The sequence below is a fragment of the Schistocerca americana genome, chromosome X (assembly GCF_021461395.2).
Source record: "Schistocerca americana isolate TAMUIC-IGC-003095 chromosome X, iqSchAmer2.1, whole genome shotgun sequence".
Taxonomy (NCBI): domain Eukaryota; kingdom Metazoa; phylum Arthropoda; class Insecta; order Orthoptera; family Acrididae; genus Schistocerca; species Schistocerca americana.
The window spans coordinates 739506867-739523454 of NC_060130.1; the positions used below are offsets into that span (position 1 = coordinate 739506867).

The following is a 16588-nucleotide window of genomic DNA, read 5'->3' on the forward strand; positions in this document are numbered from 1 at the left end:
TTCGCCGGGTGCAAGTCTTTCGATTTGATGCCACTTCAGCAACTTGCACATTGATGGGTATGAAATGATGATGAGTAGGACAATACAACACCCAGTCCCTGAGCAGAGAAAATTTCTGGCCCAGCCAGGAATCAAACTCGGGCTCTTAGGATTGACATTCTGTCACTTTGACCACTCAGCTACCGGGGGCGGACAGTTTGCTCAGTCACTACCAGCCATGACTTGAGGTCATATCCAATGGCTCTCCACACCATGATGCCAGGATTAACACACTGTGTTTCTCCAAAACATGGGAAGAATGTGACCTCTCCACAGGTTGCTGCCATATTTGCCATTGATGGTCATCCAAGATAGTTCAGAACCATGATTCATCATTGCACACAATGCAATGCCATTTGTCAGTAGTCCATACTTTACAGTCATGTCACCAACCCAAACACAGCAGTATGTGTTGTGTTAATAGCAGCCTATGCGTGGTACAATAATTCCCTAGTTCAGCTACTACTAGTCTCTGACTGTTGGTGTAGGATGACATAGGATGTTTCAGGAAGTCCATTACTTGTTCTTGGTTGGCAGTACAGATGCAAAGGTGTTTCGATGTTCTTGGTACACAATAAGGTGATCCTACCTTGTGATGTCAGACATGGTCAACCAGAGTGCTGATGATGAGTATGCCTGCTCTTACATTCCTATGCAGTACAACACCATACCACTTTTACAGCTGAGTGCCCCACAAATCTGGATATTGTATGATTTGACCAGCCAGCCGAGTGGAGATGCACAATGAGCCCACTTTCAAATTCTGTTAGGTGGTAATAACAAATGGCTCTGAGCACTATCAGACTTAACTTCTGAGGTCAGCAGTCCCCTAGAACCAAGAACTATTTAAACCTAACTAACCTAAGGACATCACACACATCCATGCCCGAGGCAGGATTCGAACCTGCAACCATAGCGGTCGCGCAGTTCCAGACTGTTGCGCCGAGAACCGCTCGGCCACCTCAGCCGGCTGCTAATAACACTGTGTCATATGAGTATGCAGGATCTCCATGTCCTACACAGTGATCACTCAACATCTGATACCGTATACACACCTTAGATACCCCACAAGGCCTGGTAACAACATTATACATGAATTGTACTCCGGCTGCCATTCTATGTGACACAGAAAATTGCAAATCTAATCATTTATACACGTGCAGATGGTTGATATGTGTACAAAAATGCATTGACATTTGACCCCGTCTCCTGAGAGTGCTTCAGGTTCCCCCCTCTGTCTGCTACTGAGTAGCCTTAATGGATAAATTTGATAATCCTAGCTGCACAACTTACAGAAGCTCACAAAGATGAAGTCTGAGTAATGCAGCATATTATAAAAGGAATTATGATCCAGTGGGATTAAAATGGTCATCCACATTCGTAGCCAGCTCATTTTATAAGTTCAAATGGTTCAGATGGCTCTAAGCGCTATGGGACTTAACATCTGAGGTCATCAGTCCCCTAGACTTAGAACTACTTAAACCTAACTAACCTAAGGACACCACACACATCCATGCCCAAGGCAGGAATCGAACCTGCAACCATAGCAGCAGCGCAGTTCAAGACTGAGGCGCATAGAACCGCTCGGCCACAGTGGCTGGCTCTTTTGTAGCATGTTAGTCGTAAGCTCAAATTCTTATAGCGTTCTAGTTGGTGCTTTCTCAATAATGAACGCAACACCACAATTCTTATTTCACTTTCTCTTATATGTATTATCCACAAAGTTCTACTGTTGGGGCAATGATCAGTTTTTCAACTTCATAAGATTAACAGCATATAAATCAGGTCACTACTCATGAAAATCCAAGAGGCCACTGGCAGAGTGCATTGAATAAATTGTAAAACCATTGAAACACAAGTTAATAAAACATTGTGCAAGAATCAATGGTAGCTCAAACAAGGCCACTGAACAAAGTAATTAAGTGTGGCACAGAATGCAAATCGTATTTACTCATAACACCACAGTTCACATACAATACTGTCTTGCAATAATTCAACAGATAGAAGTACACTGGATTAGTTCACTTAGTTCAGTCATTAATGAAAGTCACCTTTCTCAGCAAGGACAGTCTTGGTCCAAGCCTACTACCAAGCATAACACAATTCATTCAATATTCATTAACTTTACTCATAGAAATTACTTGAAAGTTTCTAGGCATTGACAGTACTGAGTTTTTTCAGATGCTGATACTTATTTACGCAAAGGAACTGTCCATAGCTATTGCATGAGCAAACACTGGGAGAAAACTTAACACAGGTGCTACCTGTTCATTAGCTCGAGCAGGACTGGGTGCAGACTACAAATTTTGAGTGGTGGCTGACTATTTAAAGACCGTTGCATGAATAAATTATTATTCTGGAAACTACACAATAATTGTAAAAATGGTTGCATTAGATTTTGCTATTTAGGATGGACTTTAAGTACTGATAAATTTTTTTGTGAAAAATGTGGTGGTTTAGGAATTTAGAAAAGTTTTTGGAAATATTTTATACATCCATATTAGGAACACTTGACTTATGAGCACAAATTCTATATTGAAAATTATGGTAGATTATGCAAAAATCTTAAGAAATCAGTTAGTGTAGTATGTCATCTTGTGCATAAAATTCAGTATTACGAAAATATAATGGCAAAAGTTGGAATTTAACAAGTGTAGAGCTCAAATCGACATGGACAATGTAGCTGCTTATGAAACTCAATATTAATTATTTTGTGAATTAATTAGTTTCACAGAGTTTGAAATACTTTATTTGATAGTTGAACTGCCAATCTTTATAATTAGTGATGTCACCATGCCCAGAAATGCAAAGCTCACAAGCTTCTTCTCATTACATAATGGGGTGGGATTTTCAATTTGTTATAACTTAACTGACTTCCCAGTGAAACTAAGTACATCATTAGAATCAGCACATCAAAAATATTACCTTGAATAATTAATCTAATTGGGAAAAAGTTTAGTTGACATTTTGGAGTATTCAAACACCTCTCAAGTATATACTACCTAGAGAATTTACAAAATTTGAGAAATTGGCAAAGGGAAAAAGAGTATGAAATCAGTTATTAACAGGAACTGAATTCATAACAGATGGAATAGTTCCAACTTGCTACATCACAAATAATGGCCAGCCACATGGAAGTACTTTCACAACACTCCAGCATCCAGTTGTCTGGAATCAGAAGCATGTATCATTGGCCAGGTCTTCATCTGTCATGCTGTATATAAGTAACCAAAGGGATAGCCAATAATGGAAGCATATGCCTCAATTACACGAGGGCATCTGGTACCTCTTGCTTTTGCAGTTGCTCCATTTCACCAGGCTGCATTTGACCTCTTGCAGAAGACATAATTTTAAAGATGGAGTTCTTGTGGAACGAATGATCTTTCATTGTGTAAAAGTGTCAGATTCACAGGTTGGTGTTAGAAGTGATTTCAAAATGCAACATTGTGTAGAGAATGACATCTGTCTGTCACCTGCTGGTGAATGGCCTCATGGAAATTATTATTAATAAGGCAGGAGATATGCCTTCAGGGAATATAGAGATTACACAGAGACTAGGAAATGATACTGCCTGTCATGACATTGCATACAGCATAGAAAATGAAATACATAACAGGTCTCACATTTTTCCTCATTCACACTCAAGAGGATGTAATAACAATGGCTACTTAGTTCCCATTTCAGCCTGACAATGCTCAGTTTGATTGAGTCAAACTGCTCACTACAAGAACTGAAGAAGGAAAGGCAGCTGGCATGTATATGAGCCATGGACACCCAAAACTAGGACCGTGAATGTTATAAAACCAAACACTTGCCAGTGAGCTACAATCCAGGCAACCAAGTATATATTTTTTCAACTGTGAAAGTTGAGTTATGAGAAAAAAGTTGAGCACTGCTTTGTTCCATACTGAAAGCTATGTTGATGATCAGGCATCACATCTTATGTCAAGGAAGATTATACCTCACTGAGGGGACAACAGTGCAGAGACTTCATCCAAGTCCTTTGCATGAAGCCCTGCCATATTTCCGAGGCACAAATATATGATAGAGTCTTCCAGTATAGAAACATAAAGACCTGCTCAATGACTGCAGTACCAAGATGGAAGTAACTCCACTTGGACATACAATTGCCATAAGGATGTGAGGATTCACGATTGCCACAATAAAAAGAACTAATGACTATGTTCAGATCCAAGAATCTGTAAGCTGTCTGAAATGGTGAGTCACTGTTTTGCAAGGATGGGATCAATGCCACTTGTTGTGCACTGTATGCAATGATGTGGTCACTGGCTGGTGATGTATGGGTCACAGGTTCAGTTACTACCTTCTTCAGTTATTTATCATTTAATATTTGTGTGTTATGGATGTTTCATAGACTTACATATTTGTGGAATATTGTAATTTGTTAGAACATCCTGTTTGTATATAAGTAGGAGCACTCTCTGCTGAGGCAGACAGTTCAGTTCTGTGTATGCTTCCTTATGTGCTCAATAAAAATGCTTTCAATCTGAACTGTTAGTTCTTGCTAAGAACCATGTTCTTGTAACTGATACTTGATTCCGGATCTACATGAAAATATGTATGTCATTGTAAGATGACTCAGAAGTTCACTTATATTGATACTATCTTTTTTGTCCCAGTTTATAAAAATTATGTCAGTTAGGGTGCTTTGATTTGGGGCTAATCTGTAAGAAATTTGGCTATGGGAACTAGGTTGTAGCTTTACATTAATTTTTTTATGTCTACCTTCCTGCTTCTGTGTAATAGAAAATTTACATATATGCCTCCATTGGCTATAACATGTCTTTTAATTTGAAAATTTGCTGGGAAAGAAATCCATCTGGTTCAGAAAGAGTCCAAGATCCCATAAAGATGCCATGTATATTGTTAAAACAACAAGTTACAAGACTAACAGGCAATTAAATCACATGTACTTAAACACTTTACTTCAAATCCAAGTCATATATATGAATTGTATACACGTGAAAAAATTACTACTAAAATACCAGGATTTCATCCAAGTGTTCCACATTATTACACTGAAGAGCCAAAGAAACTGGTACACCACAAGCCTAATTTCATGAGGGGCCCTGCGAGCATGCAGAAGTGCTACAACACAACATGGCATGGACTCAACTAATGTCTGAAGTGGCACTGGATGAAATTGACACCATGAATCCTGCAGGCCCGTCCATAAATCCATAAGAGCATGAGGGGGTGGAGATCTCTTCTGAACAGCACATTTCAAGGTATCCCAGATATGCTCAACAATGTTCATGTCTGGGGTGTTTGGTGGGCAGCAGAAGTGCTTAAATTGAGAAGAGCAACTCTGTAGCAATTCTGGATGCGTGGGGTGTCGCATTATCCTGCTGGAATTTTCCTGCTTGTGTCTTTTACTCTGATGCATTGTCTCATATTATGATGACTGATTAAATGGCCACATAGATAATTAAAGTGGGTGACACCTTTAAAATTCTTAGAGTTTTTCAGGTCATGTGGTGGATATTATCATGTATTTTATCTTATTTTCATTTACAGTAAGATTTGTCCTCCTCCTGCTATAATTACTTCATTTTAAGGTCTCTTCTGACAGTTAAAATACCTCCTGTGTATTTATGTGGAGGACTGAATTTAATCTCTATTGTACTTCTTTTATCTTTATTTATTGACTGAGCATAGCAAAGTTAAATGGGATACCAGAGAGACTGTCACCCTTTTTCACTCAACAGCACTGTTATAGATTTAGGCATTTCATGCACAGATTTCATCTACTAGTTGTTGATCACCATTGCTTAAAAGTTCTGACACTACCTCATCTTAACCCAACATACAGGTATTTCCAATTTATATATTACTGAGACCATCTCTTGCATTGTTGGTTGTTTTGCTTCATTTCTGTCGAATTCACTTCCCTCCATATTCTCCTCCTGTTCATGCAGGTCTCTTGATATTTGATTTGTGTTGATATTCTGTATACCTTAAAAATATTCCATCCATCTCTTTAACATATATTTTTTTTATGTTTAGATATCCCACCACTTCTATTTCTACTTGTTGGTTGAATTTTTTTCCTCATATGACCTATCATATGATAATTTTCTCATTTCATTTGGTTCCTTTAGCTTTATCAGTTCATCATCAAACCATCTTCTTCTTCTTCTTTTTTTTTTCCTTCTAATACCGGTTTTTTCTTCTGTTGCCTCTTTCATTAATTTCTGGATCTTCTTCCACTTATATTTGTCTCCTATCATTTTTGTTTTCTGTCCATGGGATACATGTGTCAGGGTGATTTACTTTTTCTGTGCTGCAGTTTATTTTTTTTTTTCACTCTAGTATTCTTTATCACTGTTACAGCATAGTGGTCTGAATCACAGTTTGGAACACCTATAGCTCCATATATCTATAATTGGTAATGAATGCTGCCCTTTTACTAACATATGATATATTTTGTAAATTACTCCAGTAACAAGCAACTGTGGTGTTTTAAGATGCATCCTTATGTTTGAAAAGCAGGTACTCTTCCTGAACAAATGATTTCTAACAGAAGACTGATGTATCACAGATTCATCCTTAGTACTTTCTTTGTTTAATGCATATTTTCCTGACATTCCTCCATGTTTATTTTACCCAGTCTTTGCCCTGAATTCTCGCTTAAAAAGGAACAGGTAATAGTTTTGCCGTTTACTATAGGAGCCTTCAGGGTCCCCATAAAACTGTCCTTTTATTCCTCTTTTGCTTCATATGTTGACATGTATTCCATTATTGTCATTATATTCCTGAATTTCCCTTCTGTTTCTAGTCTGATGACTTTTTCATTTTTAGGTTACAATTCCAAGAGATGGCCCTCATCATTTTTGTTATTATGAATTCTCTTCCAGCTTATACTCCTCTAGGATTAGTAGTTTGCTAATTCTACACTATAAAGTAGGAAATCAAATCGGATAATCTCTGTTAGCTACAATAACTGATAAAAAAGAGATCTCTACTTGTCAAACATTGTAGTAGTTAAGATGTGGCCAACAAACACTCTTGGAACAATCACAAAATATGGAATTAATCAAGATCCTGGTTAATCAACACATTCGGATAGAAAACAAGAATAGATATTAAGTAAGCAGTGAGAGAACTAAGAAGCTGCTCCATTACTGGAGTAAGAGAACAGAATAATGTGCCCCTAACGTGATGCACACTTCACAAGAATTGTCTTGCCTCTGGCTAAGAAATATACAAAGTCTTCAATAATAAGGTCTGCCTCCATAGCCAAGTGTTCAATGTGACAAACCCTCATGTGAGGTTCCAGGTTCGATTTACAATACCACCAGGCATTTTTCCTTGGTGGGAGCACTGGACAGGTGCACTCAACATTGTGATGACAGCTGAGGAGCCACCTGATTGAAAACTAGCAGCTCTGAGGTCAGAACATTGACAATAGCCATGTGTGTGTTGTGTTGTCCCCATGCCTCTCCATATTCCATTCATTGGTGAAGGACTGATGTTGATACAGTGGTCAGTCGACTATCACATGGTCTTCAGGGCCTGATTGTAGAATTTTGTTTCCTTTTGTAATAACAAGACATATTCTTGGCAGCATAAAAGACAAATTAAGGCTTTGTATACTTACAATGTCTCAAGTAAATTTTGAATTTGGCACATTTTATACACTGAAGAGCCAAAGAAACTGGTACACCTACCTAATATCATGTAGGGCCCCTATGAGTACACAGAAGTGCCGCAACATGACATGGTATGGACTTGACTAATGTCTGAAGTAATGCGGGAGGCAATTGACACCATGAATCATGAGGGGCTGCCCATAAGATCCGTCAGAGTACAAGGGGAGAAGATCTCTTCTGAACAGCACATTCCAAGGCATCCCAGATATGCTCAATAATGTTCATGTCTGGGGTGTTTGGTGGCCAGTGGAAGTGTTTAAAATCAGAAGAGTGTTCCTGGAGCCATTCTGTACCAATTCTGGATGTGTGGGGTGTCACATTGTCCTGCTGGAATTGCCCAACTCTGTCGGAATGCACAATGGACATCAATGGATGCAGCTGATCAGACTGGATGCTTACATATGTGTTGCCTATCAGAGTTGCATCTAGATATATCAGGGGTCCCATATCACTCCAACTGCACATGCCCCACACCATTACAGAGCCTCCACCAGCTTGAACAATCCCCTGCTGACATGAAAGGTCCATGGATTCGTGAGATTTTCTCCATACTCATACACGTCCATCTGCTTGATACAATTTGAAACGAGACTCATCCAGCCAGACAACATGTTTCCAGCCATCAACAGTCCAATGTCAGTGTTGAAAGGCCCAGGTGAGGTGTAAATCTTTGTGTCATGCAGTCACGAAGGGTACATGAGTGGGCCTTTGGCTCTGAAAGCCCATATCAATGATGTTTTGTTGAATGGTTCACTCACTGACACTTGTTGAATTGTGAATTGTGTTTTATTCGTCTCATGACGTACATTTGCAATCTATTTGGTTTGCATACAGGAGACATGTCAAAAATTTATAAAACAGTTACGATGATTTTTACAATAATAAATAATAGCACTCTAATAAATAATAAAACTATGAGGATATTTCTTGAAATGTATAACACATTGTATCCAGTTCAAATTTCCAGTTTGTCCTGTATGAATTCATCCACTGAGTAATTACACTTCGGTGTCAGTACCTCATATAGCTTTCTTTTAAGTAACATAAATTCATCTGCATCAACTTCTTCCCTTTTAATTTATTACAAATTTTCATTCCCATGTATTGAGGTCCCTGGGCATACAGTCTGAGGTGGTGGGTGGGGTGCATAAAATTGTCTTTGTTTCTAGTGTAATGTGAATGGACAAAATGGTTTCCCTCATATAATTCATGTCTGGTGTACAAAAGTATAATAATCTGATATATGTATAAGGATGGCAGAGATAATATTTTAAGTTTTCTAAGTAATGGTTGACATGGTTTTTTGTGATTTACAGTGCACGTATTTCATATGGTTTTTTCTGTACTTTTAGTATCTGTACTATGTTTGTTGAGTTGCCCCAAAAAACAATACCATACCTAATAATGGATTCGAAGTAGCTTGTATATGCTACTTTTTTTGTGCCCATGTCAGTTGCAGTTGATAATATTTGCATTGCAAATGCAAAGCTGCTGAGTTTGTTTGTCAGATATTCAATGTGTGCCTGTCAGCTCAAATTTTTATCTACATTTAAACCTAAGAATTAGACTGAGTCAACTTCTTCTATACCTTCATTGTTGTGTACAATCTTAATCTGCTCAAATTTTCACTGTTTGGCTTTGAACTGCATCACATGAGTCTTAGATATGTTTAGATTCAATCCACTTAGCTGAAACCAAGTTTCAGAGGTACTGAGGGGACTGATCACAGTTTTGGGAATCCTGATGTTCAGCTAAGACAGAAGTATCATCTGTGAACAGAACTGCTGTGGAGCTGATATTTAATGGCATGTCATTAACATAAAAGAGAAATAGGACTGGGCCTAATATGGAGCCTTGTGGAACTCCCTGAGATATTTTTTTCCAATCAGAAAAATCATATGCACCATTTGAAGAAATGATAACTCTTTGCTCTTTGTTGGATAAGTAGGATTTAAGCCATTGATGGCCCAGTGTTGAAATCTGCAGCAATTTGTGGAAGGGTTGCACTTCTGTCACATTGAACGATTCTCTTCAGTTGTCATTGGTCCCATTCTTGTAGGATCTTTTTCTGGCTGCAGCAATGTCAGAGATTTTATGTTTTACCAGATTCCTGATATTCATGGTATACTCATGAAATGGTCATGCAGGAGAATCCCCACTTCATCGCTACCTTGGAGATGCTGTGTCCCATCACTCATATGCTGACTATATCACCACATTCAGACTGACTTAAATCTTGATAACCTATCATTGTAGCACTTGTCTTATATAGGCATTGCCAACTGCAGCACCTTATTCTGCCTGTTTACACATCTCTGTATTTGAATATGCATGGCTATACAAAATGAAAGTGACATCATGGTGCAGCTCATTGGTCAGCAGTGAACAGTGTGCCTGAGCTGTTACCCATATCAAAAGACTGAGTGGTCTGTATTACTGTTCTTTTGAGGCTGTAGACAAACTGTTAAGGAAATATAACTAAGGAAAAAAATGCCCGCCTAATGCTACAGCTACAGACGAATTCACTTTATGCTGCAGAATTCAAGCAATACTTCTCCTACAGTACATGAAGATCAAGCCTTCTGTTTCCAAGTGTGTATCAGGCTCTCTCTTTCTCTTTTTCTCTGCAAGCTGAGAGACCTTTTGTTATGAAATAAAGTGCATTTTCATTATTGTACTTGATATTTATGTTGGTTTTTAAGATGTGTGAGTATGTGATTTGATGACTTTTCTTTTGACCTTTTGTTACAGTGCTGTGTTTGCACCGTCATGCATTTCACATTCTGTCCTCCTGAAGAGAGACTGGCTGTCAATAAAGATTAATGATATATCACTTTCACATGCTTTAAAATGTTGGGAAATGAAATCATACAAAAAACAACTGATGGAGCAGTGTGGAAATCAAAAGTAAGTATTTGAGATTTTTGTGTGTTTGAACCAAATACATTTAAAGCATATAAAACTTTTAGAAGTGTAACATACAACCTCAACTTCAATGGCTCTCCCTAATATTCCATTTTCACTCCTATACATTAGTGTAGTCCCACTGTCACTCAATCTGTAAACATACTCATTTTTTAAAACATGCTGCAAACCTGGCTATAGTAACAAAGAAAGCAAAAGATAGCTCATGAAGCAGAACAGAACTCCAAAAACCTTAAAAATTGTACCACATGTGTCTCTTCGAACTCCTAAAACAGTCCTCTTTTTTTCAGTATAGAATATCATTTATTACGATGTGGTGTACTGAAATTTCTGTACTGCATACATCACCCATTTTAACTTCCTCTCGTTGGAACGGGAAGTTGTGTACAATAGGCTGTATCCTATCTGTAAATGAACTACAAGGGGCTTAGTTTATATGAATGCCTGGAACAAAGTATACTACGATTAGTTGATGGAATTAAAAACACTTCATTGTTTGTCAATCTCGCAATTTTCGTACCACTGGCTCATGCCATTTTACCTTAACAAAGATTTGATAACATGCAGAACAACAACACACTGAATTACTGGTTTATCACTGCATGCTTCCTTGTTTGTTACATCTGCCAATTCATTTCTGTGATTTCCTGTGAACCATAGTAACCTCCAGAACAACACCCCTTTCTCAGCTTTTGTAGTCAGAGAAAGATGTCTTCAATATCTTGCAGTATTTTATCTGATGGCTACTGTGCTGTGTATAATAAAGAGCACTCAAGAATTTGGAGGCGATGAAGAATTTTTCTGGATAAGTATGTCTCATCTACTCCATTGCATTCATGGCTGCATTTAACATCATATATCGTAAATTCATGTGCTAAAAAAGTCTTCAGATTGTGGTTAGGTGAAATGACAGAACAGACAAGATAGTTACCCTACTTGGGCCCATCTTGTGATGCTCATTAAAAATTTTATAAAATGTAGAATTACAAAAATTCTAAACCTACCAAGTCTCCTTTAGTTCAGTAAATCTAAAGTAGGGTTTTGGGTCTTTACAGTAACTATGATGGCTGTCGACTAAAACACTGCATTGGGAATTATGTTTATCCCACAACAAATGCCATTTAGTAATGCTTTGTGTGCTTTCCACTTGAGCTCATCACACACAGATGGTTTATAAAAATTGATACAGTGGCAGAACAAATGTTGGAACAGCAAGAAAACCATAGTAACCTCCAGAACAACACCCCTTTCTCAGCTTTTGTAGTCAGAGAAAGATGTCTTCAATATCTTGCAGTATTTTATCTGATGGCTACTGTGCTGTGTATAATAAAGAGCACTCAAGAATTTGGAGGCGATGAAGAATTTTTCTGGATAAGTATGTCTCATCTACTCCATTGCATTCATGGCTGCATTTAACATCATATATCGTAAATTCATGTGCTAAAAAAGTCTTCAGATTGTGGTTAGGTGAAATGACAGAACAGACGAGATAGTTACCCTACTTGGGCCCATCTTGTGATGCTCATTAAAAATTTTATAAAATGTAGAATTACAAAAATTCTAAACCTACCAAGTCTCCTTTAGTTCAGTAAATCTAAAGTAGGGTTTTGGGTCTTTACAGTAACTATGATGGCTGTCGACTAAAACACTGCATTGGGAATTATGTTTATCCCACAACAAATGCCATTTAGTAATGCTTTGTGTGCTTTCCACTTGAGCTCATCACACACAGATGGTTTATAAAAATTGATACAGTGGCAGAACAAATGTTGGAACAGCAAGAAATCTGTATGTGTGGCTCACAATGGGAAGCTACTGACAGACAGTGACTACTCAACCTCAGTGCAGAGGCTGGATATGAGACTGGTCCTGTAGGCACCTGTGACCAGCCTAATCCCTTCATAATCATAATCATCAATAATCTTGAGATATTTAGGTCTTTTGGATCCATAAACTGCTCACCCATAATCAAGCTGGGATTTCATGAAAGCCTCATGAAACTGAAGTAGACATGCCCTGTCTGGTTCTCAAAATTTGTGAATAAAGAACTTACTGCCATTCAGTAACTTCAAGGGTCTTGTCTTCTGGTGTCTTAGGTATTTACGTACAACCACTCCGAAACACATATAAAGCCCAGAAAAATCACTGATTAGAATAGTTAAAATGGCCCCTCCTCCCCCCCCCACACACCCTCTCCCTCTTCCCTCTCTCTCTCTCTCTCTCTCTCTCTCTCTCTCTCTCTCTCTCTCTCTATCTCTATCTCTATCTCTCTCTCCCCCATCTCTCTCTCTCTCACTCTCCCCCCCCCCCCCCCCCCAAATCTCTCTCTCTCTCTCTCTCTCTCTCTCTCTCTCTCTCTCTCTCTCTCTCACTCACTCACTCACTCACACACACACACACACACACACACACACATTTATTTTGTTTTATAGAAAAGCTAGGCTAGTGGCTACACTCCACTCCTCCACCCTTCTGATTGTATCTCTGTTGACCCGTCATGGATATGGGACAAGGCTGGTCAGATATTTGCCAAAGGAAAGTCACCAATCAGCCATATATTTTCAGAAGTTATTTCATTTAGACAATCAGTTTCTGCATATCATTAATGCCACCTTCAGGCCCTGCTTGTCAAAAACGAGTATACATGTAGTGTATATGAAGATATACTACAGTTCACATCACAGAAAATGAAGCACAATTATCAAAGTCCTTAAAACCAACAAAATGCAGTTTGCAGCATTAATGAAAGTTGCACATAACACACAACAAAGCAGAATATGTAAACATACTGGTTGGTATCGAAACTATTTTGGCATCACAGAGTTATAAAAGAACATGCCAAACATTACAAAAGACCAAACAATGGAAAATATACAAAATCAGAAGCACAAACAAATAAAGCATTATCTGAATTAGTTGTCACAACATCAAAAAATGCGGCCTGAGGTGAAACCCAACAACCAAAAAATTACTAAGTGAATAACAGTTAGCAAAGAACTTGCAAGGAATAATCATAAAATACCTAGACAGCATAATGTTATATACCAAATCAAAAAATAAAAAGATATGACTTGGTGTCCCTCAAACATCAATTAATCTGTGGGAAAAACTAGTGTGGAAAAAAGAAGGATCCCAAGTATCATATTAACCAAGAGCAGTTGTCCTAAAATCTTGACTGTATAATTCCCATTTCCTGAGGGAAAAAAGTAGTGTGGGGATGGAACAGGTTAAAAGTAAGATGTGTGTGCAAAAACCAACAAGATAGCAAGGTATAAGCCCACTAGTTAAGGAACACACTGGCACAAGAAGGAGCAATATTTATGAGTGAGAAAAGAGTTTTTAAATCACTTCACACTACAGACCAATCACAGAGTGGAACAATACTAAATCAATTGATGTTTAAGGGCCACCAAGTAATAGCTTTTTATTTTTTATTTTTTATATAATATTATTAATCTAGGTATTTTATGAGTCTACTGCTGCCAGAAGAGAAGCAAGTTTCTTCATATACTCTGTGTCAAATTGTACTTGTATCAGATCAGGAACAATAGCCATAGATAAAACATATACCTTGAAGATAATCATTTTGTAAGTGCCAAGTCAGCACATGATCAGTAATTATTAGTTCAGGAATTAGTTATTAAAATGATAGTTACTGGAATGTCAGGCAGCAAAGATTCAGAACAAAAATTCCTCTTGGAGTGCAGACAAGAAATGAGAGTTTCCATTAATTGTCGAGATGGAGGCCCTTATCTTGACTGAGCAGGTTCTCTGCTTCTTGTATAGACACAGTTTCCACGACCACTGAATCCCTATAGGATGAGACTGTGACTGAAACCTTGACACTTGCATAATCTGTGGAATGCCCAGTGGAAATACCATGTTCAGTCACTACAGATTTGCTGGACTGTAGAAGGCAAGTGTGCTGTCAGCATTCAATGCACCATCTGTGTCTAGTATTTGTGGTTTGTCCTAAACAATGTTCACCATAGTGACAAGCATTTTCATAGATATTTACCATTAATAAAATCAGATCATCTTTTGCGGATCTCAGAAAACTGTTGTCTTGGCTAATGGGTGGAAGATCACATCCAATTTATGCTTCTTCATGATTCCAACAATTTTTGAAGATGCGTTTCCCACATACGGAAGAAAGACCATAGAGTTTACATCTCTTTCCTCGTCCTCTTACTTTTGTTGGTCTTGTATTTTGACCTTCAGAGCTTTCTTAATCTGATGTTCATTGTATAAAATTTTCCTGAATATCTCCTCCAGGTGTACAGTACCAGTTCATCCTGCAGGCTGTAAACATCAGACACTGCATGGACATTTGAAATAAAATTATAAGAACACTCATAGATTGTGATAAATTTGGCAGCTGGCTGCCTGCAACTACAAATCAGTGTGGTACATGCAGTTCCTGAAAAACCCATCCTCCTTACATCAAACTAGGACATCCAAAAACAATAGGCAGCTGGGAAAACTAGAAGAATCATTAATTAATAACTTATGTGTAGTATAAAATAGTTGTGAAAGTGCCCCATGTGAAGAGTCTAATAGTGTATGCACCAGTAATAATTCTGGCATCATACTGTTCCATTCTGTAAATATTGACTCCTAATTCATTAGTTAATGTACATAAGCAAAATAAACCAATTTCTTCACTCTTAAATAACCTATAATTGTCAACATTCATGTTAATCATCTGGCTTTTCACTGATGGGGTAGTACTACTCTGTATTCATGTACTTGCATCATCTGTTGAAATGACACTTTTCATCTTCTTACAAACATGATGATGATGATGATGATGATGATGATGATGATGATAGGTGGTGTGGGCACATGACAGTAATGTCATTGGTGCCTGTATGAAAATGTTATGAGATGTGTCTTGATAAAATACAATTTACAGAATTATGGTAACTACTGCTAGAGAAAAATAGAAAACAGAAATGGATGAATGATGAGATTCTTTCATTGATGTATGAATGGCAAATGTATAAAGCCCAGTTAGATCAAACTAAGTACAATATTATCCAGAAACTCATAAGATCAAAGATTAGAGCAGCAAAAAATGAATGGCTACAACATGAATGTGTAGAAACTGAAAGCTTGCAAGCTTCACATGATGACTTTAACTTACATAAAAAGTTAAAAAAACTGCTGGTGTACATAGAAGAAAAAAATCTCCTTATTAACCAACAAAAATAATAAAATAGTTCTAGATACCATTGAGAAGAAGAGATATGGGAAGACTACATAAGAACCCCTTTTCAGATGATAGACCGAATGTTGAATTTTCTAGGAACAACTATTTAACAGGACCTTCAGTTATGAAAGAAGAAATTGAGAAAGGCATCAAATACTCAAAAACCAACAAAACCACAGGGCCCGATGAAATTCCAATTGAACTTATGAAACTCCTTGATGAGGAAGGTATCAAAGTCTTACAGAAACTATTAAACAAAATTTACAACACTGGCCATTACCCTGTCAAATGGCTATTATCAACTTTCATTCCCTTATCAAAGAAGAGGAATGTGAGAAGATGTGAAGATCACAGACTCGTTAGTCTTATGAGCCATTCTGTGAATATATTTCTGAGAGTCATCCATGAAAGGCTATACGAAAAATGTGAGAAATTCATTAGTGAGACACAGTTTGGATTTAGGAGAGGTTTAGGTACAAGAGAAGCAATAGTCACACTGTAAGTTATAGTACAAAACTGCTATGATCAGGGTAAAAATGTAGGCCTCTGATTTACTGGCTACGAAAAAGCATTCAATAGCTTACAACATCATAAACTCATGGAAATTCTCAAAAGAATTGATATAGATGAGAAAGATATCTGTTGTATAGAGAATTTGTATTGGAATCAGACAGCACAGGTTAAATTTGATAATGAAGTCACAGATTTTGTCAATATATGTAGAGGAGTCTGACAAGGA

General features: G+C 37.6%; 1 protein-coding gene across 1 annotated transcript in view; it reads left to right on the forward strand.

The window, feature by feature from the left end:
• Positions 1-16588, forward strand: part of LOC124556581 (palmitoleoyl-protein carboxylesterase NOTUM) — a 325447-nt gene that overhangs the window by 263968 nt on the left and 44891 nt on the right. The window contains exon 11 of the mRNA XM_047130546.1: positions 10464-10619. Within this exon, the coding sequence (XP_046986502.1) occupies positions 10464-10619 (156 nt within the window). The remainder of the gene's footprint in view (positions 1-10463; positions 10620-16588) is intronic.